Source organism: Erpetoichthys calabaricus, chromosome 10 (assembly GCF_900747795.2).
Source record: "Erpetoichthys calabaricus chromosome 10, fErpCal1.3, whole genome shotgun sequence".
In the NCBI taxonomy this organism is placed as follows: Eukaryota; Metazoa; Chordata; class Cladistia; order Polypteriformes; family Polypteridae; genus Erpetoichthys; species Erpetoichthys calabaricus.
This window is the reverse complement of record NC_041403.2, coordinates 117,003,808-117,030,933: the sequence shown is the minus strand read 5'-3', so window position 1 is coordinate 117,030,933 and position 27,126 is coordinate 117,003,808. Positions and strand designations below refer to the sequence as shown.

Genomic DNA, 27,126 nt, shown 5'->3' with positions numbered 1-27,126 from the left:
AGAGAGAGATAGAGAGATAGATAGATAGATAGATAGATAGATAGATAGATAGATAGTCCCAAGGGGAAATTCATATTATACATATATGGTTGAAATAGTTTAGAGCCCAGAATTAGGGCGAAACACATGTCGCATACTCTTTGCATTATTTGACAGTAAACTATTTCAACCATTCTATGATCTGCTTCTCACAACTGAGGGCATCGTGGTGGATGTTAGCCGACTTGCTGACCAACCACAAGCGTTACCTGGTATGTAACCACCCATACAATCAGATTGTGATTCAGACTACAAATGCCGTGAAAATATATATATATAATATAGTGGCTTAATAATGTATTGTAAAGTATAAATGATACCAACTGAAATCTTATTGAAGGAGACGGTTATCAACTCATATCTTGAAGAGAAGACTAAGGTAAAACCAATATTCTGTACTTTTAATACACAACAAGCATTGTTTAGAATATTACAACAATCTAGACAAGAACAGGCCATTCAGCCCAATAAAGCTCACCAGTCCTATCCACCTAATTCTTCTAAAATAACATCAAGTCAAGTTTTGAAGGTCCCTGAAGTCCTACTGTCTACCACAATACAGTAATCCCTCCTCCATCACGGGGGTTGCGTTCCAGAGCCACCCGCGAAATAAGAAAATCCGCGAAGTAGAAACCATATGTTTATATGGTTATTTTTATATTGTCATGCTTGGGTCACAGATTTGCGCAGAAACACAGGAGGTTGTAGAGAGACAGGAACGTTATTCAAACACTGCAAACAAACATTTGTCTCTTTTTCAAAAGTTTAAACTGTGCTCCATGACAAGACAGAGATGACAGTTCTGTCTCACAATTAAAAGAATGCAAACATACCTTCCTTTTCAAAGGAGTGCACGTCAGGAGCACTGAATGTCAGAAAGTGAGAGAAAACCAAACAAATCAATAGGGCTGTTTGCCTTTTAAGTATGCGAAGCACCGCCGGTACAAAGCTGTTGAAGGCGGCAGCTCACACCCCCTCCGTCAGGAGCAAGGAGAGAGAGAGAGAGAGAGAGAGAGAGAGAGAGAGAGAGAGAGAGAGAGAGAGAGAGAGAGAGAGAGAGAGAGAGAGAGAGAGAGAGAGACACAGAGGAAAACAAACAGTCAAAAATCAATACGTGCCCTTCGAGCTTTTAAGTATGCATGTCGCTTCACGAAGCAGCTGCACACAGAAGGTAGCAACTCTTTCAGCATTTTTAGACGAGCGTCCGTATCGTCTAGGTGTGCGAACAGCCCCCCTGCTCAATCCCCCTACGTCAGGATCAGAGAAAGTCAGCGCAAGAGAGAGAGAGAGAGAGAGAGAGAGAGAGAAACAAAAGTAAGCTGGGTAGCTTCTCAGCCATCTGCCAATAGCGTCCCTTGTATGAAATCAACTGGGCAAACCAACTGAGGAAGCATGTACCAGAAATTAAAAGACCCATTGTCCTCAGAAATCCGCGAACCAACAAAAAATCCGCAATATATATTTAAATATGCTTACATATAAAATCCGCGATGGAGTGAAGCCGCGAAAGGCGAAGCGCGATATAGCGACGGATCACTGTACTTGGTAGCTTATCCACAAGTCTGTGGTTCTCTGTATGAAGAATAACTAAAGTTGGTGTGAAATTTACCCTTAACAAGTTTCCAACTGTGTCTCTGTGTTCTTGACAAACTTATTTTGAAGTAACAGTCTTGATCAACCGTAATAATTCCCTTCATAAACACTTCAGTCATGTCTCTTCTTAATCTCCTTTTGCTTAAAATGAAAAGGGTCAGCTCTTTTCATCTATTCTCATAATTAATTCCCTGTACCCCTGGAATGAGCCTAGTTGCTCTTCTCTGGAATTTTTTAATGCTGCTACAGTGCACCTGGAAAGTATTCACAGCGCATCACTTTTTCCACGTTTTGTTATGTTACAGCCTTATTCCAAAATGGATTAAATTCTTTTTTTTCTTCAGAATTCTACACACAACACCCCATAATGACAACGTGAAAAAAGTTCACTTGAGGTTTTTGCAAATTTATTAAAAATAAAAAAAACTGAGAAATCATATGTACAGTCTGGAACGGATTAATTGTATTTACATACAATGCTATGGGGGAAATTACTTCGGGTCACGACCAGATCGGGTTGCGACCAGAGTTTTGGAACGAATTACGGTCGTGACCCGAGGTTCCACTGTATTCCTTTCTGGCAAGACAGAAAGTTAGCCAGTCATCAGCCTGTCTACACAAACTTAAGGAAGAACATGAAAAGTGCCCAAAATCTATTTACTTAAGACATACATATCTTTTTAACATTAAATCCAAAATTTTGCTGAACTGTGCGGTCTATACATTTGCCAATCTAAACTGCAGTAAAAGTTGTGTTTCTTTTCAAAAACGTCCAAGCTGTTATTAACAGTTAAATGATTGGAGAGAATGCCTAAAAATAGATTAATAAAGCAGACCTGTGTCTATATATGATGTTATTGCTGCTTAACTTTGACGACCGCTAATAAGTAGTCTTCTTTAGGATCCACTAGTTGATAGTTAAAGAGTTACAAGTTGGTGGACCTGGAATAAAATATCTGGCAAACAGTGAAAATGAATGTCTTCCCCAAATAATGTTAGTAAATGAATTTCACAGACTAGTCTATTGTACTTAGCCTACGCACTGAAGCATTATTTTACTCCAGTGCACACGCAAGCTGTGATGGTGGCAACTGACAAGTGCAATTTACCTGTTCTTTCCAAAGATTATGGCTCTAACTTCTATTTTGGTGCTAGTCACTAACATGAATTTCTCAAGATAACCAACTTCACAACACTGAAAGCACTATTGTCTAATAGCTAAGTAAGTGCAAGTGCTTTACTTACGGAATTGTGGGTTTTTGTTGTGCTACACCTCCAGCATGCTTCCTGTTAGGGTGTTCATACACTGACCTAGTGATGTCATAGACAACCAACTCTTTTTTACACAATAAACAACCATTTTCTCAGAGAATTTTTCCCAATATTTGGGGGAACCTTATTCCACTGAATGTGTTGCAGTTGCTGCCATGATTAGCCTACTGAAAAACTGAACAAAACGTCATAGCATGCCATGCGCAGAATGTGCTGGATAGACAGTTGATTAAGAAAACACAATTCAATTTAAAATTTTAGTTGATTGGTTGATTACATAGATTAATTGCATCAGCCTTAAAATACACAAGCACCAAAAATAATGTTTCCAAAATCACTGACCAACAGGGTGTCAGATAATTCATTTTCTTTCAGAGTACACTACTATTAGCACTGAACAGAAAATTAGGACAAGAACCAAAACAAACAAACCAAACCAAAAACAATTAAAGGATTATTTCTAAATATGTCTGTATGTATGTTCGCTTTTCATGAGAGAACTACAGTGATCCCTCACTATATCGCGCTTCGTCTTTCGCGGCTTCACTCCATCGCGGATTTTAAATGTAAGCATATGTGAATATATATCGCGGATTTTTCACTGCTTCACGGATGTCTGCGGTCTACAGTATGTGTGCTTCCTCAGTTGATTTGCCCATTTGAATTGAAACAAGGGACGCATTTGAATTGAAACAAGAGACGCTATTGGCGGATGGCTGAGAAGCTACCCAATCAGAGCACGCGGTTAAGTTCCTGTGTGCTGCTGATTGGCTCAGCGACGGAGTGCTGCATTAACCAGGAAGTCTAATCTCACTCATTCAACATTAACGTGCACAAGCGCCAACAGAAGATGCAAATGATTGCAGAAAAGGTAAAAGTTTTGGATATGTTGAAGGAAGGAAACAGCTACACCGCTGCAGGACACCATTACAGCATAAATGAGTCCACGATTCTTTTTATTTAAAAAGGAGGAAAAGCATATAAGATCTACGGCCGCAATGTCTTTTAACCAGGGCGCAAAATGAGTTGCAAGTGGACGTTGTAAGGCAGTAGTCTGGATGGAATCTGCTTTAGGGATTTGGATTGAAGAGTGATGGAAGAAGAACAACGGCGGTGCTAAACAGTCGCCTGAAGAGGCTCCTTTAGAAGAGCTGTAACGCTATCCTTTGTTGTGCAGTAAAATTAAACTCATCGTTATCGGACAAGTCGTCGTGTCATTGTTGGTGAGTAACCATAATTAATTATTTACGTACAGTACTTATTACATGTACATAGTTTAGTGTCACTGTACACACATTTTACTGTATACAATTTTTCTTTCTTACGTATTTATTGATGGTGGCCTGTCTGTCGTAATGGCTGTAACATATGTGATATCGGAGACGCTCGATATCTTTCAAATAATATTTAGGTTTTACTGTATGTTAACTGTGTTTACATACATAATTTCAATGAATCTTACCTAATATCTAAGAGAATACAAAGGGTTTATGCTGTATAATTGTGCGTGAAATGTTTATAATAGTGTGGGAGAGTTTATAAGGGCTTAAAATATATAAAAATAACCATATAAACATATGGTTTCTACTTCGCGGATTTTCTTATTTCGCGGGTGGCTCTGGAACACAACCCCCGCGATGGAGGAGGGATTACTGTACTTAATGGATTTAGATCAGGTTTTTTTTCTATAATTTCCTTGAACATTCCTGTTGATTTTGTGACTTCAGCCATCACGCTAAGTATCATAGTTCACTTGCAGGAGACATATATTCGCACTAATCCGAGACAGAGGTGCAGGCTGAGGGCAGGGGGAAGTGTGGCGTCAGGAGTGGGGACCCGGGCAGGGCCCTCCTCACTTACACGCCAGCGTCCATTCGAGTTGCTCTAGCTCTCGCCACATTTTGGAGCGTACATTGCCTCCACTTAGCTAGCAATACCTGCTTGTTTACTGATTTTTCAAGTTTGTCCTGTTTCACTACTACACGGGTGGAGCAGCAGGGGACAGCTAATAATTTATAAAGGTAAATAACTGCTCTTATTGTCATTCTGCTTTACTATATTTTTGAAACATACTAAAATGTAAAAAGAGGTAGTTAAGATCTTGGCAACACCAGGAACAAGGCAGGCAACCCACTGTGATGGCACACAAACCAACTTCAGGGTATGAACATGCACACACCCCATACTCATTCTCACTGAAACTGTTTATATTTAATCAGAACTTCTAACGTGGTAATTGATAAAAAACTGCTCATTTGAAAATTAATCAACTCCACTATCGTAGATCTTTGGACAGTGAAAGGAAAGCAAAGCAAATATAAAGAATATGCAAAGTCTGCAGAAAGGGCTTAGGATCAAAGCAATGGCAACACACTACAAGGCCCCAATCTGGCATCCTTTATTTAAAACGCTCATTTTCATAAAATATAAATGTAACCTTTTGTGGAATGCACTAAATAACTCTAAAGAGCTTAAATGTAAGCCCAGGCATATGCAGTACTTCTTCTTCTTTCTGCTGCTCCCATTAGGGGTTGCCACAGCGGATCACAAGAATCTTGCTTATGAATAAATTCTTGAAAAGGTTCAAGTTTGAGCCTGTAGCCACTCAGAGTTTCTTCATTTAAGTTTTATTGCTAAAAGTTACTTTACTATGATAAACAAGATTGAGCAGTTGGGCCGACTGCATTGAGGGCAGACTGATTGAGCAGTTGGTGGCCCCAAGTGGGCACAGAGAGACATTGTTGAAAACTGCTCACACCCATGTCTGGGGAGGGTGCGGGGTTAGGGGGTCATCTTGGAGCGGAAAAGATGAGGGATTGTAGTTCGAATCCGCACTGTTAACTTTTCAGTGGATGATGGTTCAGATTCTGTGACCCCACTCTGCATATGCTGGAGCATATCTCGATGACATAGCCTTCATGCACAAGAGAAGAAATGACTATCTCTTCTTTTCATTTGAGCAGTTAATGAATACAGGACAACATCATAGTCACTGCTTGCATGCTGCATGTGGTGTGTTTGAGTGACAGCTCCCTTTTAAATAAATGTTTTATGAATGTTCCTGTCTTCACAACAATAAAGCTGATTTTTGTGGAAACCTGGACTCACCTCCTTCTCTCTTGTGCAAGTTTGTAACCCACACATCACAAAATATGCACAGTAAAATATATATTTAGACATTCATATTTTGTAAACATAATTTGCTATGAAAACATCCACTGTACTAACAAAATATTATGCAAGAATGCAGTAAAGACCAAAGGCAAAAGTCACATTTACCAGAAAAAAGCAACCTTGTCTCCAAGTTTGTTCTCATGGATATTTCTATCCAGTAAATTGTAGCAGATGTTTGTTGAAGCACCTTCCATGCATTTAATGAAAATATCTCCTTTTGTGACATCAAAGTTGTAGTCCAAAAACTTCCCTGTGTGTTTAGTCTTCCAAAAGAATTCTTTGATGGTGTCATTCCAGAACTCTGTTTACAAAAAAATATCAAGAAAAACATGTCAGACAATTCTACTCTTATAATAAAAAAAATTAAACATATAATGGGAAAATGCATTTTAAATGAACAAACTACATTACACAAGTATTGTAGAGACCCATCTTTTTTCATAATATATGAATAAATGCCACATACAGAGTTAACAACTTGCCAGACGGCAAGACTTTTGGTCAGAAGTGTTATGGCAGTGACATCAAATTAGCTTGCCTGGAGCAGCCTAATGAGGAGCTCTCAGTATTGAAAAGTCTGGAGAGGGTGCTCCAGATATCTGTTTTATGTGGAGTGCAGCTATAAAGTGAAAAGGTGCAGAAAAAATAATACTACAATACTATACATACATTCATACATACATACAAGTAAATACTGTGTGTGCAGGGTAGCACATTGGTCAACAATACTGCCTCAAGGATCCAGAAGCCATTGTTCTAACTCGGCGTCCAATCACTGTCTGTCTTAGCAGTTTGCATATTCTGTCCTTTTTGGGTTTGATAAGGATCTATGAAATAGTGCAAATGACAAATACAACTTCATTTGGCCAAGGAGGTTGCAGAACAGATCTGACAGGCAGGGTATCTTACCTTTCTTCTTGTGCATTTTTATTGAATTGTCATACCATTGTCATACTGCACACAAGCCACCCACAATTTGAGCATTTCACTGACTGAAGTCACAAAACAAAGGACTGGGCTGGTATTTCAGAGCTTAAAAGGGATATGGCTGGCAGTTCAGGGATTTCATAATTCTTTACAACCCAAATGCTATACATTTGAACAGTCACACAATTGTAATTTTCACTTGGTACGCCACGACAATGGATTTCAATGGAAGCACTCAAGACGTGATTGAAGGGAACACTTTCAGCTTAATTCTAGGGGTTGTGACGCCGGAGTTGCCTGCAGCAGGCATTAACCTCCTTAAGTAAGCACTGTTCATCGATAGTAATAGACTGAGATGGGCTAGCACAATAATAACTCAAACAACAGCAAATTAGGTGCATAAGTGCATTTTACAGTTTTTCAAAACAGTTATTCCAAACAGGGCAGCATGGTGGCGCAGTGGTAGTGCTTCTGCCTCGTAGTAAGGAGCCCTGTGCTAGCTGGGATAGGCTCCAGCAACCTCAAAATGACCTTATTCAGGACTAAGCGGGGTAGACAATGACTGACTGAATTAGAGGCCAGAACAAAGTGTTGTGTATTTCTTAATATAATAAACAATCCATTATAAAAACAAGTGCTCATCATGGAAGATAAAAATCAATCAATAAATTATGTCAATGGCAAAATAAATAAATAAATAAAAACTTAATGATAAATGTCTGATCCTTAAAAACACAAAGATCTGAGATCATTCCCTTCATCAAGTCACCAAGGCTCTGTTAAATTCTTATCCAGTGAACACTCGACTCAATCAGTGATCCAGGATCCCCATGCTTGCCTCCTTCGGCACTCTAGCAATTTATAACCCAGGAAATTCCAGGCCACCAGTGCTTGCTTCCATCAGAGTCTACCACTTCCACTCTCAAACTCCGTACCTTCTACTTTTTTTTCTGGTGGGCTGCTCCACCCTGGCAATCACTCAGCAGAGCAGTCTTCTACCAAACCAAAAGCCTTGAGCTCCACTAAACCATCACCTCCTGTAAGTTTTGTTTTTTTTTTCATTTTTCTCCACTCTCTGATTTTCCCAGGGTCATTTATACTCTTTTATGCTTTTAATTACAAGCCGCTGAATGCCAACGAGAAACCTGACAGGGAAGATTGTGCCTTCACTTGCAATCTCGACCATCCAGTTTCATCATGGGGCTGCAAAGCTGCACACAGCTACAGCAAAAGAGCCCAAGGTGCATGGTTTTTATTTAAAAACTTGTACACTGCCATGGACCCTTACTCACTACACTACAGGGATTCAGAGAAAAAAATTGTATGAGCTGTTTAGGAACGACAGCCAAGTTTATATATTAAAAGACATTTACAGGGACTGAAAAGTAATTGGTCAAAGTAACATATTCATAAATATAATGACCATTTTCAATACTCTGTTGAAAACCCTTTGTTGATGATGAATGAAGTCTGCAAATCATGGATGTCACCAAATGCTGGGTTTTCTCCTTAGTTATGCTTTGGTCGGCCTTCACTGAAATGGTTTGTCTTCAGCAAGTGAATTGCTTGTTCAGTTGAGTGAAAGTCAAGAATATTTCACTTCTTTGCCTTGAAAAGAGCTTCGGTTGCTTTCACAGTATGTTTTGGGTCATTGTTCATCTGTACTGGGAAGTTTCATCCTATCAGTTTTGGAGCATTTGGCTGAATCAGAGAACATAGTACAGCCTTATGCACCTCAGAATTCATCCTGCTGCTTTTATCAGCAGTCATACCATTATCAATAAACACTAGTGACCAAGTTCCATAGGCAGCCATACATGCCCATGCCATAACACTGCCTCCACATTGTTTTACAGATGATGCGGTATGCTTTGGATTATGAACCGTTCCTCTCTTCTCCATACTCTTCTCTTCTAATCCTTCTGGTACATATTTATCTTAAACTGGACAGGCTTTTTCAGATGTTTTCCGGCAAAATCAAAGTCAAAGTCTTCCCTTCCTATTCTTGAGGCTTACCAGTGGTTTACACGTTCTGGTAAACCACCAGTATTTACTTACATTTAGTCTACCTTTCACTGTAGACTTTGACAATCAGTGCATTTACATGCACTTTATTAACCTGGTTAGTCACAGAAACCAGTTTCCTAAAATGGCATGTAAACCTTCATTCGGGTTAGAGAAATTGGATTATTGATCTCTGAGAAACCTTGTTAGCAGAAGCAGATTTCTCCGCACGTAACCTGGTTATATGGCAATGTACACCCTTAACCAAGTTAAATATTTTGTAGTTTGTACATATCCTTTGTACTCTGTTCACCTGCTTAGCTTCACACAAGCTTTCACCAGCCACAAACTGAAGCGTCCATAAGATACATTTCCTGAGACAAATGCTCGAGTGATTGCATTATTCCTTCTCTTGCTCGAAATAATCTGTCAAGATTTTTCAGAAATCACTACATTCATGCTGATAAACTGAAGATGTGCTAAGCTCAGCAGCAACATGTGTTAGGTTACTTATTATTTTAACAGTAATCAGTCTGCATAACGCATTTCTTCTTTTATTTAAGTAAAAACACCAGTGTTATTATTATCTCAGCACCACTGGGAATAAGGCAAGAAGCACATGTACCTATGCATTGTTTCTTTGCAGAGATCAATCGCACAGTCAAGAGGAAAAGAGTGTGCTGCATGCAATCCAGTAACAGAAACATTCATAAAGTTACTTTTAAGACACATATTTGCTATAGATGTGTTGAAATAGTGTGACCGGGGGGATGATGTGGCCAGTGTTCATGTGTTCAATCTTTGAGGTCTCAGGCCAAGGATGTAAAGAGGGCATGAATGTTATTTACTTCTGAGCTCATGAAGGACAAAATATATTTATAAAACACTGGAAAATTATCCCAGGCTTCATGCCTGTTTTTGGATTCACAGTGGCCAATGAGGATGTTAAACTCTTTTCTGAGCTGTTTAATGATGTTGGTACATTTTGCCAAAAAAGAACCCCAGAAGATTACTTGTGATTGTAAACATGGATTTTTAAGACACCAGGTTTCTGCCTTAACCGGATTACTTACTTATCCCAGTTGTGTGCATGTAAATGCACTGAATGATACAACTACCTTACAGAGTGTTCTTGACTTGGCTAGATGTTGTGAAGGGTTTTCTTTTTCATGAAGGAAAGAATTCTGCAATCACTTAGCTTAGTTGTCCTCAATGGTTGTCCATGTCTTGCGGAGTTCACCAGTGCATTCTTATTTTAAGGATTTTTACCAGATTGTTCATTTGGCCTTTCCTATTGTTTCTGCTCTCTCTCTCTCTCTGATGGGCTTGTTTTGTTTTCTCAGCCTAATGATGGCCTGCTTCACTTGCTTTAGACCTCAAATTGATTCACATCAACAGCTTCTAAATGCTAATTCCACAGACCTTTTATCTGATTAATTGATAATGAGGATACTGGCCACACCACACCATGGCCGTAGAAAAGCTTGTCAGTTAATTGTCGAATTCTGGTCACTTGATAAGGAGTGGAAAATATATAAATAGTGCCGTAATTCCTAAACTATTTGCCTAATTTGGATGTACCCTCAGGTTAAAGCTGGAAGTTTGCACTTTCAGCCCATGCTCATTATACAGCTTCAACACCAACATTTTTTGGTAAAAAGCTAAAATATCAATGTACATATACTTATGGTCCAGACTATATACTGTGCATAAGAAATATTTCAGTGTAATAAGAGAAAGGATATGATGTAATGCAAGGGTGGAGAACCTGTGGCCTCCATACGGCCCATAAGAGAATTTGATTCAGCCCTCCAGGCAATTCATAATATTTTTTTTCCATTAAGGGCTCAAAATGGACATTAACTCAGAGTATCCCAAAATACACAGTTTCCTGAAAAGCACACAAAGCAATGGTTTCACGCATAAATCAACATAAAACGTCTGTTACCATGTGCTGTGGCCACCAGTTCACCGTTTCTTGTGGCTTGAGCCGCTTATGGGGGCGGCACAATGGCCGGCAGGCTGTGTTCATGGGGTGGGTGCAGCAGCAGGCACAGTGCAATGGTTTCTACCTCTTGCCATTGTAAGTGGCAGTCCTCGCATGCAAACATTGCTGTAGGCGTATCAGCTACACGAATGTGTTCAGCACCACGATCAGCTGATGCTGATAACAGGTTCATTTTTGATTACTTCAACCAAAATTGGAGTCTAAGTCAGACTACAATTCAGCGATAATATGCAAAACGTTGTCCATTGAATATTTTTCTTTGTGCATTCGCTTTGATCTCTCACCAGATGTTGATGCCATTTTTGCTGTTGCTTGCTATTCACTACTCACACAAACACAAGAAACCTTGGTCAAACAAACAAACCTAACTTTTCCACTGGCAAAGACAGTCCAACTAAAATGTAACGGTGAGTTTGGTCACCGTTTACAGTTGATTACCACCTTCAACCCCTCCTCTTGACAAAAGTCAATATCTGCCTTGAAAGAGTTAATGATTAATACAAAATAAAATAATAATAATAAAGTAGTAGGGTCATCTGGATGACATGTTCAGGCTGTATGCCAGTCCATGTCACAGTCAGAGTGAACGCAACAGGTTTATTATCCCTTATCATCTGACACATCATGGCTTCAGTCAAGAAAAGAAAAATAGATGCTGAATCTCGAGTTTTCAAAGAGAAATGGACAAATGATTAATTTTTTGTTAAAGAAAAAGGCAAGTCAGTGTACTAGTTTGTGAGGATGTACTTGCAGTGATGAAAAAGGTCAATCTCGACCATCATTACAGCTCGAAACATGCTACATTGGTTGAATTGAAAGGACAAACGCAATTGGATAAAGTTAAAGCTCTTTGGCAGAGATTGGATGCCCAACAAGCTGCTTTTACAAGACCATATCAGATGTATATATTTACTATGTTCATTGAAAGCACATAACATACAAGATATCAGCCATTTCATCAAAAAAATGAATCATCAGGCTACTTTTTAGCAATCTAACCTGTTAAAGTTTGGATTTAAAAGCTGTAGCAATGTCATTGTGGCTCTTTTTAAATTATTTATTAAAGACGTTACAAACATTTAGTAACATTAAACAAAACACAAAACTTACACAATTAAAAAAAACTAGAAGAAAAAATAGATTCATCAAATTACAATGTGAAACTGGAAATTTTTACACATTATATTTCAATTTACATTTAGGAGGAGTCAGAACATTTTTCTGTATCCAACTTCAGTAACCCAATAATTGCTTTCGACTTTGACTCCACAGTCTTGTGTGCACCTCCTGACAACATCACGCAGTGATGTAAAAGGAACCTCTCCATTAAAGTACTGCCCAGGGGAAAGAATTCAAAAACCTAAGAATCAAGGCGGCATGTTATCAGCCTTCAGTCCAGCAACACCTCTAATCTTCCCTCTTCTGGAGATTTATATGAAAAGGCTGCATTGTCCCACAGTAACATTTTTACAAACCTTCCATTGAAAGAGAACTTTTCACTATTAAAAGAAAAACAATATTTGAATGATTTCCTTTAATACTTCATACAAGGAATGGACCTCAATTACATTACATTCTTCAACAATCTGTGGAAAACAAGCTGTAATTCATATTAAACTGCGAATTGTACACATCTTTACATACTGAAACTACCTAAAATATAACAGCAACATGATATAATTGTAAACAATGCCATTAAGCACTGGCCTTGTTTGGTCATATGTTTTGGGCATGTCCTAAATTACAACAACTTTGATAAAGTAATAATTATGACCATTTTCTTCCAAAGTTAATTACTTCAGACCTTTTAATGACATGTCTTGGAGCAGTATCAGTTAGGACTAGATCATGTAGCAATAAACTAACAGTTGTTTCTCATACTACTGTACATTGTTAATGTACTGATGGATTTTACTCAAAAGGAACAACTCCTCAATAATTCAATAAGAAAGTCACATCTTAAATTATCTAGGAAAAGAAATAAATGTAAAATTCTGTGCATGGACCAGTGCAGCGTTATTAAAATTACCCTAAAATCCTAAAATAACAGTCTACAGGGCTCTTGCCATTTTTTTACTTACTTCTTGTGTTTATGATTTAAAGTGTTTTAACTCTCTCTTTAAACTTTTGGATTGCTTGTATTGTGTTTGCTTTATATATAGAAAGTTACAGCATTGAGTGTCTGATTGGTTACAACTCATATTCTAACGCATATATTTAAAAGATACACAGTATACAAAGGCAGACTGGACTAAAGAACTTAAAAGGGAGAAAACAAAACTAATGCACATTAGAAAATCCATTTTTTGTTTATATCCATTAATTCGCCTCAATTCAGGGTTTACAGAATTTAATTGTATGACTTTAGAAGACATAATACATTTGGTAAAGAGCATTCGTTTTCCATATGTTGTCTTTTTATTGTAGAAATAAATTAAACTGGAAGCATGCAGTAAATATCTGGATCTTCTTCTGCTCCTCATTTTAAAATTATGAACCCACACAAATGTTATCTACTGTCTTATAGTTTAAAGTTGCACCCACATGAACCTTCAAAAAACATATAAACCAAAGAAACCAAAGTAATATTGCAGAGAATGCTCTTGACTATTCAGATTTCTCTTTTCATGTTTGTATAGTATAATTGAGGAAACTGAAACAACATTCAGATTTGTCTCTTCCTGAATGCTTGTTTCTTTTAAGTGTGGATTTGAGGTGCAGTAGAAATGCTGGGTAATCTGGATTTACAAGTCAAGATAATGATTAATGCAACAAAATAAAAATTGAACTCCCTTTTCACTTGATTCCAAAGGTTAATGTAATTTCAAAATTGGACTTGCAAATCTGCCATGCTGCAATTCCATCTGGCTTACTAGGTAGTTCTGAAGGAAAAATAACTGTTTTCTTTTTGACGTAGCAAAGTTCTGATAAGAATAGACCAGGAAAATGCAACAGTGCAATTAATTATTCCCTTGTCAGTATACACTGAACATATTTTCTACTTTCTTGTTTCTCATGGAGACTGAAGGAATATAATTCTGATTATTGTGAAAATGAAAACAACAAAAAAAACATCAAAACATTTAAACACACTAAGGTGTCTGTGTGTGTGTCTATCATGGAGCAGTGGGTGAGCTGTGCAAACACTAGGATATCCATGGGATCTAACAACATGACAAGCTTGTTAGGTCACAGCAAAGGCTACAAGCTGCTTGTAGCAAATAATCACTTTCTGTTAAGATTTAAAAATGCATTGCTCTGCGTATTATCACTGAAAAAGCGGTTTAAGTCCAACAGACAGGTAGAACCTGTAACAGCAGTAAATCCTTACACCAGATTACCTTACACAATAACATCAATACTTGGAGGAATGCGAAGAACTTCCAACTAAATACTAACTGCTTCCTCCAGAGCTTCAAAAACAAAAAAACAGCTCCTCACTCAATACTGAATCATGTTGAATTATTTAATTATTGACTTTAACCATCTTTGCTATTGTACTGGATACCAATTCAAACTCTAATCTGTGAAACTACAATCTCCAGAGCCTTTAATGCCAGCTATCCCTGCTAAGAGGTAAGTTCAGATGTATGCAGGAGGATGAGCCTGTGGTGTCCTGGATAAATGACTGTCAGGCCAACAGTTTGTGAGACTCAAGGACTATGTTTCTGATACAGATGTAAGCAACACTGGAGCACCACAAAGAACGGGCCTGTCTCCTTTTCTCTTCACTCTGTACACTTCCAACTACAAATATAACACCAGGTCATGTCACTCACAGAAATTCTCACATGATTCTGTAATTATGGGGTATTAAGGGGATGTGACAGAGCAATAGGAGTCAGGTAGAGAACTTTGATTCTTGGTGCAAAGAGAATTGTCTTCAACTTATCAACAAAACCATCATTTTTTTCTACTTGGTTTCTCCATTTCAGGGCACCCTTATGTTTGGGACATAGTAATGACAGGTATATTAAAACAGTTATATTTAGTACTTTGTTGTATATCCGCTGTGTGCAATGACTGCTTGAACTCTGCGATTCATAGAAATCACCAAGTGCTGAGTGAGTATCTGCCTGGTAATGCTCTGCAAGCCTCTTAATGCAGCAATCTTCAGCTGGTGCTTGTTTTGGGGTCTTGGCCCCTTAAGTTTTCTCTTCAGTATATGGAAGGCAAGCTCAATTGGATTTAAATCGGGTGACTGTTCAAAATTCCAAATTTTTCAGCTTTGAAAAACTCTCATGTTGCATTAGCAGTATGTTTGGGTTCATTACCTTGTTGTAGGATGAAGCACCCTCCAAAGAGATTGCAGGAATTTACTGGAACTTGAGCAGGTAAGATATTTCTATATACCTAAGAATTCATTGTGCAACTGCCATCAGCAGTTCCATCAACAATGAAGAGAAGTGTGCAAGTACAAGGTCAGTCATACATGCCCAAGACATAACAACCCAACTACCACGTTTAACAGATAAGGTGGTATGCTTTGGATCTTAGGCAGTTCATTTTCGTCTTCGCACTTCGCTCTTGCCATCACTCTGATACAGATTCATCTTTGTCTCGTCTGTCCACAAGACCTTTTTTCAGAATTCTGCAGGCTCTTTTAAATACTTTTTTGCAAACTATAATCTGGCCATCTTGTTTTTGTGGCTAACTAGTGGTTTGAATCTTGCAGTGTGGCCTGTGTACTTCTGTTCATGAAGTCTTCCGTGGATAGTAGTCTCTGACACATAAACATCTGCCTCCTGAAGACTTTCTAGTCTGTCGAACAGGTGTTTGAGACTTTTTTTTTTTTACTATAGTGAGGATTCTTCTGCCATCAGCAGTGGATGTCTTCCTTGGCATACCAGTCTTTTGTGATTACTGAGCTCACCAGTGTGTTCTTTCTTCTTAATGATATTTCAGGTGATTTAAGTAATCCTAAGGTTTTACTGATGCCTCTAATGGTTTTATTCTTGTATTTTTAGACTTTAATTTTCATTGGCACAGCTCTTGTCCTCATTTTGAACAATGGCAACTGTAGACTCCAAAGGGCAGAAGCAGGCCTACATACTTTCTACTTGCTGGAACTGAAACACATGCAAATACTCTTACATGAAACTCAGCAATGTGCACTTTAATCAGGTCTGAATTGTATAATTTGTACTTTTAAACTGCGGAACAGAGGGGTAACTCAATGAAAAATGTGAAATTGTCCCAAACATTATAGAGGGCACTGTATATAAATTTATGTATTTATTTGATTAAAAAGCTTTTGAAAACAACTAAAGTTTCCCCTGGAAACAAATAAAGTTCTATCTAACTGCTAATGTATCACGGCCTAACTTAACACAATGCATTTCTGGTATTAGCATGGTAGCCTTGCTTTGGCACATCAGTAAAACTTCACTTAACCTGACAAACACAGTAGCCTTCACAAATATTTCATAACTTTCCTTAACTGCATAACAATTTCAACACTACCATTATGCAATTAGGCATTAGCAAATGAAAACGCACATCATTATATATACACTGTGCTGAAATAACAGGTTTCAAAATTCCAAACATCAGCACCTTCTGCTATTGTCTTCTCTTCAACAACAGCGATCTTTCACATGTAATTTATTCAGTGGATTCATTTTCAAAACCAAATTACCCCAAGTGGAATGCTGTCTTGCACTCTGCACTTGCTGAGACAGGCTTCACTTTCCCCGTGCCCCTGCCAAGGATATGCAGGTTAGGGAAATGGATAGAAGGCTGGAATAGTGAAGGAGGGTGGCTTTAGCTTATTAATTCATGAGTATACTGAGAGCTCTCACTGTAAATCAAAGGTCTAATTATTAGATACAAGTACACAAAAACTGAGTCATTTATTATGCCCAAAAAAGTTGTAACTATACCTTTGGACCATAAGAGGAGCTGACAACTAATTCCTTACAGCAAATATATAGGACCTTTACAAAATTTAAACAGAAAGTATTACGGCTTTTAGGCCTACATGATGACAGAAGCCATATTTAAAAAAAAAAAATCAATTTTTTCGATTTTTTGGTAATTTAGCTAAGAGCTACTGTCTGTGAGTATGGGTCTCACTTAATTAAAATATTGATTTGCATTTTAATGTGTGTCTCATTTTATTCAATGCTATTCTCAATTACTATTAACTATTAACAAATATATCTTCTATTTTAAATGGTTATGAAAGTTTAGTATACAGTAATCCCTCCTCCATCACGGGGATTGCGTTCCAGAGCCACCCGCGAAATAAGAAAATCCGCGAAGTAGAAACCATATGTTTATATGGTTATTTTTATATTGTCATGCTTGGGTCACAGATTTGCGCAGAAAAACAGGAGGTTGTAGAGAGACAGGAACGTTATTCAAACACTGCAAACAAACATTTGTCTCTTTTTCAAAAGTTTAAACTGTGCTCCATGACAAGACAGAGATGACAGTTCCGTCTCACAATTAAAAGAATGCAAACATATCTTCTTCTTCAAAGGAGTGCGTGTCAGGAGCAGTGACTGTCACAGAGATAGCCCTATTGATTTGTTTGCTTTTCTCTCTGTTTGGCTTTTAAGTATGCGAAGCACTGCGGCACAAAGCTATTGAAGGCGGCAGCTCACACCCCCTCAGTCAGGAGCAGACAAAGAGAAAGAGAGAGAGACAGAGAGAGACAGAGTTTGTTTTTCAAGCACAAATCAATACGTGCCCTTCGAGTTTTTAAGTATGCGAAGCACTGTGCAGCATGTCGTTTCAGGAAGCAGCTGCACAAAAGATAGCAACGTGAAGATAATCATTCAGCATTTTTAGACAAGCGTCCGTATCGTCTAGGTGTGCGAACTGCCCCCCTGCTCACACCCCCTACGTCAGGATCAGAGAAAGTCAGCGCAAGAGAGAGAGAGAGAGAGAGAGAGAAAGTAAGCTGGGTAGCTTCTCAGCCATCTGCCAATAGCGTCCCTTGTATGAAATCAACTGGGCAAACCAACTGAGGAAGCATGTACCAGAAATTAAAAGACCCATTGTCCGCAGAAACCCGCGAAGCAGCGAAAAATCCGCGATATATATTTAAATATGCTTACATATAAAATCCGCGATGGAGTGAAGCCGCGAAAGGCGAAGCGCGATATAGCGAGGGATTACTGTAATGTTTACTAACATATCAGCAGATTATGCGATTAAAATTAACTACAAACTGAATTCAACACACATTTTTAACATTTCCTTCTTTGACATGTGTGCATCTTCATGGGTTCAAAGGCATAAATCAAAGGCATAATTCCTGCATTTACACTCAATTAACATACATTTTCCCTCTTCTTCTGGCATCCAGTATATTTAGAGAGCTGTTCACTCAACACTCTGCTCCTCTATTGCCAGTCAGTCATTATCCAACCCGCTATATCCTAACACAGGGTCCCGGGGAGGGGAGGGTCTGCTGGAGCCAATCCCAGCCAGCACTGGGCGCAAAGCAGGAACAAAACCACTCTTCTATTGCCCCTTATCCAATTCTTCCCTGAATTTGACATGTTTCTAAAACATATATTAAACTGTTTATTTTGTTATCATTATTCTCATAATTTGAGATACTCAAATATTGTATGTTGCATACAATTTTGGCATAGGCAGTTTGAAAGAAAGCTTTGCTGCTGGATGGCAAAGTATTAATTTTAAACTTGACCTAGAGCAAAAGTGTCATTAAGTTCTCATCATTGAGGACAATATGATGCAATCAGCATTCTGTCAGGTAGCTGCTCCTTCCAGAGCAGAACAGGCGATCAATACACTGTATGCACACATAAATCAACATTCACAGAAAACGTTTGTGAAGACTGGCCATTACCACAGTTTACAGAGTACTTCTGTTTCTGAATTTGACCTTGAAAATCACAATATATGCCTATGTTGTGCATCAGCCTCTGTAACAACACACAGTGTGCAGGGTTCAACATCAGCATCTACCAGCTACTTGAGTTCAGTTCCTCAATTTGTAATGAATATAAACAGAATTTAAGGAATATGATTAAAAAAAGTTCTTGCTCTATGCAAGGAAATTGCACAACTGGGTACCAGTGTCAACTCTCAGATCCAACAGTGGTTTAAAAATCCTACACTATGTGTCAAGGCTATGAAATATCACCATATCTAAATAGATTTCGCTCCTATATTTCCTTTATGTAAGGATGGGGATATGTGAGAGTGTGGGCTTTTTGATGGACTGGTGGCCTGTGCAGTCTGTTACATACTGTCCATCATTGTCTTGAATTCACCAAATACAATTTAGGATCGACTGTCTGATTAAGTGAATACAATTAAAGTAACTTGTTGACCCAACCTGCGTGTCTTGGAATGTGCGAGGAAAAACAAAATGCTCGGAGAAAACCCAAACAGAGGAAATGTAAAAACCCACGCAGCACTGGCTGTCACGGATATAACGCTGCTGCGCAGATGCTGCACAGATGTCCGCGGACGCGGCGTTTTGACGTCACGCAGCTGGGACTATGAGAACGGGGTAATGATGGACTTAATGGAAACAAGTTTGCACTGCAAGTGTGTGACTGAGATTTTGCAAACCGTACCTTGTGTATATGAAAATACACATACCGCAGTCACGAATAATTACTCTTATGTTTCCTAACATTGTTATATTATGTCATACGGAGAAAGAAAGAACTATGGCTTCCAGAGACTTCACGTGTGATCGAAGGTCAAGTTTAACTGTCATTGTTATTAGCGCTCGCACTTCTCCAACTTCACATTCACTGCTCATAAAAGCGATTATTATGTCAAATTTTCAGAATGCACAATAGAAATATGTGATTTTTTTTTTCACCCGAAGAAGGTGGACTTTGTGCTTGCGGCCTGAATATATATGACAGTAAGAAAGTAAGCCCTCACCTTCAGGATTCTCCACCGATTTCATGTAAAGCTCCTTGTACTTCTGAAAGCTCGAGACGTGCGCCTCTTCTGCTAAGCTGACTGGAGGTGGGAACACATTACTTTGCTGAGCATACCCGGGAATCATTGCTTCAAGTTGTCGATTCCTTATTAAAGTGAGGAGGGGTGAAAAGTCAATTCGTGAATAAAAGAAAGCCAGAAAAACGCATGAAAAAAAAAACAGAAAAATACAGACAAGTTTCACATAAACGATTTAGAAGTGAAATGAAATGTGGAGGCCCAGATCTGGAAAAAACTGCAGCACTTCCTTGTTTGAATAAAAAGAAAACGAAAAGCGAGCTGACGAAGCGTTTGAAAACGTCCACTTGCGAGCACCTTGCCAGTGTTACTGCACGCCTAGAGGTACTACTGCAGCTTCACTCGAATGTGTGATCAAAGCTGCAGGTTAACAAAAGGCAAAAGTAAAAGCAAACTGGCAATCAAAGCAGGCTCCACTGAGTACATTAACAGCCACATGTGAGGTTTAAATCCAAACAAGCCTGCAGCGTAGCGTTTCAAACAGACTAATGAATGTTTCAACAAAAATAATTTCCGTCAACAACGTGCATTGCGCCAGGACAGTACCTATTGATTTTACAACAGACGTTTGTTGTTGCTCGCTGGTCTCCTGTTTTCAATAGACCTTTCTTTATCTGTTTCCCCTCCCCCTCCAGTCTCACTTCAGAAAACGCGTGGAAAGACAGTTGACGGCTGGGAGTGGGCGTGGCGTCTCCCAGCCAATAAGACTCCTTACGCCCCAGTGACGACTTTTGAATCGCGTCTTAAATCAGAAGGATGTCGCCTTCTTTGACAACATGTTTGACAAGTAATTGAATGCCTCTCGTCCCCTTGAGTTATATTTACAAACGGTTTTGTTTTTTCAGTTTTAAATGCCCGTGCAGGATTAGTTGAAGGCTCCAAATTGACCCGGTTTAGGTGATGCATAACTGTAGCTTGTGATAGAACCTTGCGATTTTTTGCTTTTTTTTTGGCTTTTTGCAGTGACTTATTTTCACTGTTTGTAGGGGGGATGTATTTTCCTTCCTTTGCGTCGTTTTTCACTTCAGGCACTTCGCTTTTCCTGTCAAGTAACCAACACGAATAACCGGCTAAGGTAAAATGGCACAGCATGAAAGCATACGTGTGGGTACGTAATTGGCTGGCGTCCCGTTCAAAGTTGGTGTCCGGTTAGGAGTCACTGCGGCCTAGATAGGTCCATGAGCTCCTCATCCCTAAACGTAAATATGTTTTTAGAAAATAAATATAAAGGTGGATTAATTCCACTTCAGATGTGAAAAAATGGCTTTTTTGCCACGTTAAACCCAATTGGTATGTTTGGGGGTAACTACAAAAGCTTTTAGATAGCTGTTAATTGTAATTACTGTGATTTTCTTCATAAGACACAGCATTTTTTTAAAATATATTTATTTATGGGAAGACAGAGGTATAGTTGGAAGGACTAATGACTTGCACCTTCAGGAGCCTGGGTTCCCTTAACATTATGGCTTGGTTGTTGTCTGTGTGGACATTGCATGTTCTCCCTGTGTTTTCACTGGTTTTCCCGTCACAACCCAGAGATGTGCACAGTAGGTTAATTGGTTCCAGGTTGGTGAGTGAGAGTTTATGCTATGTGAAGTTTTGACATACGGTCCAATAGAGGTTCCAAGTATATGTCAAATGCCGTCGAAGCACAAGCCAACTATCAGGTCAGGTTGATGAGCATGCACTGGAATAGCATGTTGCACACCCACCACCAATTTCTTGAAATTGCAAACAAAACAAATTCACACTTAGAGGATCTGTACAAAACTTTTTCAAAACCTGGTCAGATCTAATCAACAACATTTTAGAATAAGCATTTAAATTGAGGAAACCATTTATTTTTATTAATTTATCTATTTGCTTATTTTTACTAGCTTAAAGTTTTACTCTGCTGGCCTAACTCTCTTTCTCAGGGGTGGGGGTTGATTTGTTTCGAACCTATTTTTATAAAACTTGATTTATTTGTATGGAATGTTATTTGATTTTAATAAAATAAAAAAAAAACTGGTTCCATGTTGATGAGTGAGAGTTTATGCTATGTGAGGTATTGATATACGGTCCAATAGGGGTTCCAAGTTTATGCCAAATGTTGTCTTAAGTACAAGCCAACCATCAGGTCAGGTCAAGTTGGTGAGCATGCACTGGAATAGCCCAACACTCAGTCCATGAAAGCATTGAACATGGTAGGATCAAGAGCACACCCCTGATGAGCCCCAGAATCAACTGGGTAAAATACAGAGGTCCTGCCTCCACTCTGCATAGCAGTCACGGTACCAGTGTACAGGTCGGCCATGATATCCAGCAACCTTAAGGGGATCCTGAGAAGTCTCAGGATGTGGGCAAAGGCTGCACAAAAAGTCTGCTGATAATTGCATTTGCACTTGATGAGAACCCTCAGTGCCAGGATTTTGTCAATGGGAGACTTCATAGGCTTAAAACCAGACTGCTCTAAACCGCTGGTAAGTGAGCAAGTGATCACGGATCCTATTGAGGATGACCCTAGCAAGGTCCTTACCCAGGACCGACAGCAGTGTTATCCTGCTGTAGTTGCTGCAATCCAGGCGATCACCCTTCCCTTTCCAGATAGGTTATGACATGTCCCGTTATCCATTCAGTTGAAATGATGCCTGTCTCCCAAATGGAAGCAAAGATTGCTTGCAATGCTAGGAGGACAGCCTTACCACCAGCATGGAGAAGTTCACCTAGGATATTATATATCCTTGCAGCCTTTCCTACCTTGAGCTGGTTCACCACCTATGCAATCTCGTAAGATTGGATGATTCACAGCTAATTGGAGGTTCAGTCTCAAGAACAGTGGACCCAGGGATGTCCAACGTCCAAGCTGGAGGATCAGTTTTGAACAGCTCTTCAGAGTAGCCAGCCCAGCGAGTCACAACTACAGTGTCATCCGTAAGGACTGTTCCATCACCCGTCCTGACCAAGACTCTCTGAGGAATAAATTTGGATATTTAAAATGTTTTGATTCCTCTGTAAGTAGTACGTGGGTCACTAGACTACAGATGGTGTGTCACCTGCTCAAAGATTCCTCTAACAAACGTCTCCTTATCTGCCCTCAGAACCTTTGCAGCCGTCCTTGTCAGTTCCCTGTACAGACTTGAGTTGCCATCAAGCCGTGCGCTGCAACTTGTCTCGATGATATCCAGGGTGCCCTGCAAGATGAAATTTCTCCTGCTGGGAACACCGGCAATACCAACACAGTCCTCAGCCATCCTAAAGGTCTTGTCACAGAAGAATCTCCCACATCATATTAGGATCAGCAGTCGCACCAAGTCTGTAAGTTCCTCACACAAACTGTGCAAACTCATTAGGAATGGTCTGATCTTGGAGTCTGGCCAGGTCTAGCCTCTTTCTCCTACTAGTTGGTAGCCTATTGGACCTACTGGATCTTCAGAGTAGCAACATCAAGTCTGTGGTCAGAATTCACAAACTCTGCACTTTTCTAGACCCTGCTGTTTTCTAAGAGCCTAGAGTGTCTGCCCACGAGGATGTGATTTTACTATGTGCATTTATTGTAATGTGTTCAGCAGTTTGTGTTTTACAGCCTTTGAAGATATATGAACTTTGTCATCCCCTTTGTTAAGCCACCATATTAGAAAGACTCTTACTTATTTATCATCACTTTAAATCTGGAATAAAAGATTTAATATGAGTAAAGCTGTGTTATATAAAGGTGTGAAGTCATTCAGTAGAATCAGCGACCCACAGACAACCTGATCAGGAGGGCTAATTAAGTTCTTTAAGTACAAAATTTAAGAGGCATAGCTTCATCGCACTACACAAAAATATAACGCTTAAAAATGCGTAAAACTCTATCCTTGTAGAGGAGCCTCTAGGAGCTTGAAGAAAGAAATGAAACAGTTAATCATCATATATCTTTTGGAAAACAGGCATTTAAACATGACAGGGCAATTCTAAACTGTGAATGACAATCTTAAGACAAATGTAATCCGAAAATGGGAGTGTTTGTGGATAGGTGTCCTTAATTTGCAACACATGTAAAATTTGATTTTGTCATCTTTAGGAGAGAAATGTCATCTTTGTGAAATGAATTGGGTGGATGATCATGGCAAAACTCTAGATACAAAAGGATATTTACAGCTCTTCAGTTGATTTTATTTCTGTTCAGTCTGGTCAACTATCAAGCAGTACTAATCTGTAAAATCATGCAAAGTGCTTATTTACTGAAGATGTGAAGGAGTGGATGTGGAGGTGATGTCCGCTATATGTACTTGGTGGGGTACATATCAATGACAGGTTGGACTGATGACGTAACACAGAAGAGCTGTATAAGAAAGCGTAGAGCAGGCTCTTGTACCTTATGGGACTTCTTCCTTTGATATATCCTTAACATCTTCTACAACTCTGGCCAGTGTGCTTTTCCATGCTGTGGTGTGCTGGGTCAGTAACATCAGTGCCAATGATGTGTACAATAATAACCAGAGACAGAATCCTTATACAAACAACCATGCTCACATCATCGTGCTGTCATTTACAAAGTTGCCCCAATTTACATCCTGTTGTGGCCTTAAATTAGATGATTATGTTTGCTGCATAAAAACAGCTATCTTGCTAAAAGTAGGTGTCAATCCTCCCATCAGAAGATGCCAACACTACTCTCATTAATGCAAGTCATTGGCTTCTTACTGATGTTAAAATCTTCTACCACCAGCTGGGATCCTTGGTTTGTATCTGGGCTTTCCAATTTCACAAACTGCACACTCACTACTCCATGCATAGGATACTCCATCTCTGTTGTGCTGAAGTATTACTTTGTTTTGCTATCTTCTATATTACTTAGGCACAAGAAGCCGTAATATATTATTTGTCCTGTATTGCCACCAACTACTTCTGTCTATATGGCCCTAATTACCCCCGTTCCTAAAACAATGTCAGCACTATCCCACAAACTTAATTTCCCTTATACAATGTTCTACAAACTTTAAAGGTTTGTGCTATACACTGCGTCTAATTTAGCATATTTAAACCTTAAAACCCAATATCATAAAATTTGTGTCCTAATGTTGCATCTAATCCTAATGCAAAGTTCCTAATATAATTCTTCTCTGTATCAATTACTGTTACACAATAAAATTCACATTCTTCATGAAAAACAATAGTTATCAAACAAATGGTGCATTTTGCTTGTATAAAAAGACTTCTAGTTTAAATTTTATCTTCACCTTATATCAATATACTGTATATATATGTGTCTACAGTATTCCCAAAACACTTAACTGTCCATCAAGTTTACTACTGTTCTTCGTAGTTAACAAATTTCCCTTTATGTTAAACTCTATTATTCAGTTATTAAATCAATAACCAAGAAACCTTAAATAGGGCTGAATTTTAATTGGTAATGCTGCAAGTGCTAATGATCATGTGTTAAATTCTGATTAACAGTCCAAATTACATACAAACATTAAATGTTTTTTTCCAACCGAGTATCAATAGACTTATTAGAAACATTTATCCAGAAGTACTTACTCTTACACATTGCCTGTGCTCTAAGTGCTGACCATGTTATGCTAATCTCATTTTCTAAGCTTGTTCAATTATACTACTGTACTCCAATTGCTATACAGGTTAAACAATTTAAATAATAATTGTGCAGTATTTCCATTAATAAAACAATAGTTTTAAATATTCAATAAATACATATTGCTTATAAAAGGAGTTCATTTGCTTTGGTGTGCTTACAGATAATTAACCTTTCCTCCTATAACCTTCTGTAACTCCATAGTTCAAATCATGAATTTTCCTGGAAAGGACAGTTAAAGTGGGCTCTGGGAAAGAATATAAAACCCTGTACAGTAAAAGTGTGAATCGGGTCTTGGGGTCCAATACCCCAAAGCAAAGGATATCAATATCCAAGACTCTTGATCTAATGAATGAGGCTCTGGTCTGGATGCCAAGCAGGCTGTCCTGTACAATTCTGGAACCATGATGATCTTGGCAGCAGGAGCCCATGATCCCTTGGACTGGAATTTTGAGTACATTGTCCGGTAGTCAATTGGTCAATGGCCTGGTCCATGGCTTGATCCTCTCTCTGGTATGGCTTGCTTCTCCTTGGAGTCGGATGGTTGGTTTATCTGCAGACCTTTAGCACAGCTCAGTCTTCAGGTTCAAATTCAAGTGCTGTCATAAAAAATATGCTAGGAAAAACAACTTTTACCTTCAGGTGCAAAAACTTAAAAGTTTTGTTCCATATTAATCAGTATTGCAATACTTCATCTGTAATTTTTGAAACTCACCTATGGATTCCAAAATATCTCAAGGTGTTAGGCCTGTTCCGTTGGGGGTATCCCTTATCAAAAATAACGCTAGCTGTAAAACAGATGGTCATTTTATCCAGTCTCTGTCTCTTAGGCAATTTGTTTTTTATGGTCAAAAATCATTTCTGCCACTGGTAAGCACAATGCAGAAGTTTCCACTCATTGTAGCCATTATGTTCAAAAACTATATCCCTCAATAAAAAAGTTTTCTCTATAGCAGGGAAAAACTTGGGGGTTTGGTGGCAGAATTGGCACTTCAGCCACCATAAAAAAAACCTCACACTGTTCCACTCCATTTGAACTAGTGTGGTGCTGAGATGTCACCTGTTGCATGGCTGCACTCGGGTCCTAATCTGGATCCTGAGCTGGTTTGTTGTGTTGTGGGCATGGCAATTCGCTGTATCAGCGCATGCTAACCTCCTCCTCCTCCTCCTCCTATAGTTGTATCTAGTTTTTCTATTGTTGTGGACTCCACTCAATTAAAAGCATATTCATCATAAAAAGTAAATCATCACAATATAAAATAAAGTCAATCTTACTATATACTGTATATTCCAAAGGAAAAGCATTCAATTGTCTAAGAATATCAAACTACTGTATTGGCACATAACCTTTGCTGTTTTACAAATAACTTTGCAAACTAAATATCAATCTTTCCCCCCTTAGAAGGAATGTAGAGCAGGAGGGTATTGGTCAGTAAGATCCCTGAAACCAATCCCATTAATATTACAAGTTCATTAGAGCCGATTATAGTTCTCCTATAGAGAACACACATATGTCCAGAAGTGGCAAACCAAAGAAAAGAAAAGAGAAAGAGTGGTGTGGTGGTTATTAGTTAAAGAGTCATGTTCTGTG

At 38.8% G+C, this 27,126-nt stretch overlaps 1 protein-coding gene across 3 annotated transcripts in view; it reads right to left on the bottom strand.

Annotated features, from left to right (window-relative positions):
- acss2 (acyl-CoA synthetase short chain family member 2) overlaps positions 1–20,768 on the bottom strand; it is a 104,397-nt gene extending 83,629 nt beyond the window's left edge. The window contains exons 1-3 of one of the 3 annotated variants that reach the window (XM_028811781.2): positions 20,522–20,626; positions 19,898–20,043; positions 6,184–6,379 (exon numbers count right to left, since the gene is read on the bottom strand). In XM_028811781.2, the coding sequence (XP_028667614.1) occupies positions 6,184–6,379; positions 19,898–20,024 (323 nt within the window). In that variant the 5' untranslated portion in view covers positions 20,025–20,043; positions 20,522–20,626. Of the gene's footprint in view, positions 1–6,177; positions 6,380–19,897 lie in introns of all 3 variants that reach the window. The other 2 variants (XM_028811783.2, XM_051932820.1) reach the window with 2 other exon arrangements.
- Positions 20,769–27,126: the final 6,358 nt, after the last annotated feature.